The sequence below is a fragment of the Orycteropus afer genome, unplaced genomic scaffold, assembly GCF_000298275.1.
Source record: "Orycteropus afer afer isolate SDZICR_OR568_19922 unplaced genomic scaffold, OryAfe1.0 scaffold00585, whole genome shotgun sequence".
NCBI lineage: Eukaryota > Metazoa > Chordata > Mammalia > Tubulidentata > Orycteropodidae > Orycteropus > Orycteropus afer.
Genome location: NW_006922172.1, coordinates 144,848 through 149,895, shown reverse-complemented (window position 1 = coordinate 149,895; position 5,048 = coordinate 144,848). Strand labels below are relative to the sequence as shown.

The 5,048-nt window shown below is 35.6% G+C and overlaps 1 protein-coding gene across 1 annotated transcript in view; it reads left to right on the top strand.

Annotated features, from left to right (window-relative positions):
• MTR (5-methyltetrahydrofolate-homocysteine methyltransferase) overlaps nt 1-5,048 on the top strand; it is a 251,989-nt gene that overhangs the window by 226,505 nt on the left and 20,436 nt on the right. Inside the window, exons 22-23 of the mRNA XM_007956235.1 lie at nt 894-961; nt 1,725-1,845. Coding sequence (XP_007954426.1) covers nt 894-961; nt 1,725-1,845 — 189 coding nt within the window. The remainder of the gene's footprint in view (nt 1-893; nt 962-1,724; nt 1,846-5,048) is intronic.

The following is a 5,048-nucleotide window of genomic DNA, read 5'->3' as shown; positions in this document are numbered from 1 at the left end:
AACTTTTAACAGTGAGTACTAGACAGCTGGGTGAGGAAAGAGACTTATTGTTCACTATAACCAAAAAAACCCAAACTCACTGCTGTCAAGTTGGAGGGCTCCTTAAACACGGAGTGTTCCCTAACTCTAAATAAAATAATACATGGAACATTTTTCAGGGCAGAATTCCTATTTTTTTTTTTCTTTGAGTTCCTGGAAGTTCCATGAATTGAAATTCTGGTATTACTCTATTTTCTCAGAACATGCTCCTAGCTTTCTTTGCTCAAAATGCTCCACTCCCTTTTGTTTTTACCTACTCAGAATCAGATTCTTTGAGTTTCATCCCATCTCTCTCCTGTTGAACTGCCCTCTGATTCATTCTTCTCTTTTCCTTGTCTTAATGATCTCATTCCCCCCATTATCAGCTCTTCATGTGTAGGAACTGACTTTTTGATTACCTTTCTCAGTGGCTTCCATGTACTGTATTGCACAGTAGGTATTTTTTGAGTGAATTTCTCTAGCACTTTTATTGGTCTAGTGTCCAAGAGAATGGACTTTGGTATCAGATCCTGGCTTAAATTCCAACCCTGCCATTAACTAGCTATGTGACTGGGCAGGTTGCTTAACTTCTCTGGACTGGGCCCAACCTTCTCTGGGTCTTTGTCATTAAAATGGAGCCATTGCTGTATTTCTGCTATAGAATTAGTTATGTAAATGATTAGCATAGTGGCTGACATTTGGCAGATCCCTAATTAATGGTAGTTTTTTGGTGGTTATTGGTAAGTAGTGAGCATTTCAATGTGATTCTAGTTCACATTAGAGCAGTATTTAATGACTGAAATTAAAATGTCCATTTTAGCTTTGTCTCTAATGGGTCCTCATTAATTTTCTCACATCTCTTTTCTTCGCTTCAGGGTTATTGATTTAGGAGTCATGACTCCCTGCGATAAGATATTGAAAGCTGCTCTTGACCACAAAGCAGGTAATGTGCAACTGTAGTTCTGGGCATTTCATGAAATGTCATTTGTTCGATTTGTCTGTTCATGTGGGACCTGTGGAACATTCAGACAATCAAGTGTGCCAGATCCGGCATGGGGACTCTGCTTATCACCATTAATAATAGGGGTTGAGCAAGGTAATTAAGTTCCAGTGGAACTCCTTTATACCACTTAGAGATGGGGAATTGGAACAGTTGTATTAATTTTCTGTATATAGTCTTTTATGTTTCCTTAGACACTGTGACATGTTTGAGTCTGAGAAATCATAAACTAAGGTTATATTCTGTTGGGTGATTTCCTAAAACTACAGCAAGTATATTACTGCAACTGAAAGTTACAAATCATATGTGTTACCAAAAGCAAAAAATAAATTGTTATCCCCCAGTTAGACATGGGAGCTCTGGTAGCATAGTGCCTAAGGCACTTGACTGCTAACCAGAAGGCGGGCAGTTCAAACCCACCAGCCATTCCTCAGAAGAAAGGTTGGGCAATCTACTTCCGTAGTGATACCACCTCGGAAACCCAACGAGGGGTCGCTATGAGTCAGGTCCAACTCAATGGCACATAACAACAAGTTAGACATAACGTCTTGAAATTAAAAATTAGAAATCCATGTTAGGTCTTGTGGTTTTAATTATACAATTTAATTTTTTTTTCCTCTTTGTATTTTCTTCTCTTTGTCTCTCCTCACTATCATGCTCCTTCTCACTGTCTCTTTTTTCTTTTCTTCTTCTCTTAAAATAATAGATATAATTGGCCTGTCAGGACTTATCACTCCTTCCCTAGATGAAATGATTTTTGTGGCCAAGGAAATGGAGAGATTAGCTATAAAAATTCCGTTGTTGATTGGAGGAGCAACCACTTCCCGGTAAGTCATGCTATTGAAATTTGTGCTTCAATTTAAATTCTATTAAATGCCAGTGTTTAAAAACACAAATGAAAAGCTATTTTCTTTTTACCTTATGCTTCATAATTTGACTCTTTATTACAGAAACACACAAACTTTCTAGTCTTCACTTGGATAAGAATCAGAATATTTTTGGAGCATACTATAGGAAACTTCTTGCATGTTTTTGGATTCTTTTGATTTGCAGTTATCTTTTTCATAATCCTCTCACCTTCTTTTCAGTTCCTGGCATTTCTCAGAAACTGTGTCTTTTGAAGTCTAACTGAGTAGAGAAGTTTTTTTTTTTTTTTTTTTTGATCCAATGACTTTGATTGACCTTTTACCCTCCCTATCTTGAAGCAGGTGTCTCTGATTGAATAGAGGTTCCTTGATGATACTCAGATCCTGTAATAGTTGAAGAGTTTCCTGAAGTTTCTGTTTGGGAAGTTGTTTTGAAAGGGGAACATTCTGGTGACCTGTAGTATAAATGGTGTAAGAGGAATGTTCAACATTGGTCTTGTGATCTTTATTCAGTTTGTTAGGTTATTCCTAGTGTCATAATCATGGTGATATTTGGTAAGAGATACATTAAATTTGCATACTAGACTTTTTATGACATATCCCTTTATGCTGAATGAAGTTCACTTGTAATAGAGAACAAAACCAAGCTGGAGCATTGGATTTGATGGCGCCACATACGTGCAATTTCTTTTTCAGATACAAAAGTACAACAGCAGTCTGGTCAAAGGTATTCTAGAATTCCTGTAAGTTATAAACAACTTTTTGTTAAGCCATTTGTAGTATAATAAATGGATCATCTTCAGACCTAGCCACAATATTATATGGCATTTATCCACTAACTGCTGTTTATACTTGAAGGACTCAATAGTTTGGCTGTTGTGCATGTTAGAAAGCTGAGTACTTTTTTTTTTTTTTTTTTACGGGAAAGATTTAGCCAATAAGATATGTGGCAGAATAGTTCTCAAAAGATATGACTGACCATTGATGACTGGGTTTTTGACAAACATGGTGTTGGGTACTTGGTTATTGTAGTGTGAATGAATGTGAATTAGCTTGGGAAAGAATGGTAAGAAACACTTTAAAGTATTGTCAGTATAAAAGACTTTTAAAGTCAAGGTTATAAATAGAATGAATAAATATATGTAAGTGAGCAATGAGATGCATTATGAGTTCTGTTAAATATGACACTGGTTATAAAGTAAGTATACTTTTATAGGGTAGGACACAGGATATAACACTCAGAAGTTCAGGATCATGAAACTATGTATTACTACTTGTGCATATTGGAACTTTGCCAAATAGTCCATTCTATTATGTCTTCGTATTACTGTATGTTTAACAAATAAGAGCCAACAGATTAAAGAGGTTTTTTAAGAACATTCGGACAAGATGCCTTCCAGAAGAACATGACTTAGCTTCTTAAGGTACATCATTAGCAAAATTAGTCCTAAATGATTCTTAACAGCAATAACCTGATACATCAAATTATTGTTAGTCAGATGGAAACCACCTACCATCTCTTCATGTCATTGTTTAAAAAAAAAAAAAGAAATTCTATTCTCTTTGTCTGGGAATCTCAAATGTTTTCTTTCTTGAAGGCAGAAAGCTATACCCCATGATATCCTAAAGGTTTCTTCAAACTCTCCACTGCTTTATTTCTCAGTGACTTCTGCCTTCTTTATTCTCTTCCATGGCTGTTGCCAGTTCTGGAGAATTATTTGGGAAATGAAAACTAATAGCAGCACTTGCAAGGAAACCATCATCTTCTCACTGTGGTGCTAGAGCAGCATTTGGAAGAAAGGTTCTCAGGCAACTGCTGAGAACTGTGTAAAATTCCCCAGTCCTTACTCCATTCTGTAGTATTGATAGTACTTGAGGTCTTAGACTTGCACTGTTACTTCATTCATCAAGCCTGGTATTCTTGAGGTAGAGACTCCACTCTTTTATTTTTTAAGTAAACACTTTTACTGAAGTATAGCAGTCACATAGAAAAGTAAACAAATCATAGGTGAATGGCTCAGTGTATGTGTACAGACATGAACCCATTTGTGTAAACACCCCCAGATCAAAATATAGCAAGCACACTAATGGGACCAGGTCCCTCACTGGTTCCCCTACCCAGTCATCCTTTCCAGCAGAAGTAACCATTATTCTGTCCTCTGTTATCATAGAATTGGTTTTTGCCTGCTTTTCAACTTTATATAAGTGGAATCATGTTATATGTATTATTCTGTGTCTAGCTTTTTTTGTTTCAACATGAGATGCAATTTTGTTCCAGCAAGTTTGTTTTTTTCTCATTATGATACACTGTTTCATTGTATAATACTATGACTTGTATATACTATTATTACATTGTATATACTATGACTTACTTTTCTATTTAGGCATTTGGGTTTTGGGTTTTCTGGTTAGTGTTGTTGCAAAAAAATGTTGGTATGGATATTCTTTAGCTGTAGGGCACATATGTATGCACCTCTACCCTGAAGCAGAATTACTGGGTCATAAGATATGCATTTGATTCTCTTTATTAGATATTGCCAGGTAGTTTTCCAAAGTGATTGTATTAATTTCCATTTCCATTTCCATATTCTCTTCAACTTTGTCAATATGAGTGTATAGTAATATGTTGATAGGGATGATTTGAACACATATGTATTTTACATATTTGAATATGGCTAAGTTTTTTTTTTTTTTTAAACTGGTTGTTTTGCCTTTTTCTTATTAATTTGTATTCATTCTTTATTCATATTGGCTATAAGGCCTTTATCAGAAATATATATTCCAAATAGATTCTTCCAATCTAGATTTCCTTTTTATGGTCTTGGTTGTGTCTTTGGGTTCTGAAAATTCTTAATTTTTATTAAGTTTAATTTATCTGTCTTCTTTTATGGTTAGTATTTTCTGTTATCTGTATAAGAATGTTACCTACTCTAAAGAGAGTCAGGTTTGCTAAAATACATTCAAGAATTTGAATGCCTGGAGAGCTCTTTTATAGACCTGCTAAAGGCCTGAGTTATGGGCCTTTCCTTTGCTTAATATTACAGATGGTGGTATTGTTGTTTTGTGCCATCAAGTCGGACCCGACTCATAGCGACCCCTCTTTGGGTTTCCGAGACAGTATCACTACGGAACTAGATTGCCCAACCTTCCTTCCGACGAATGGC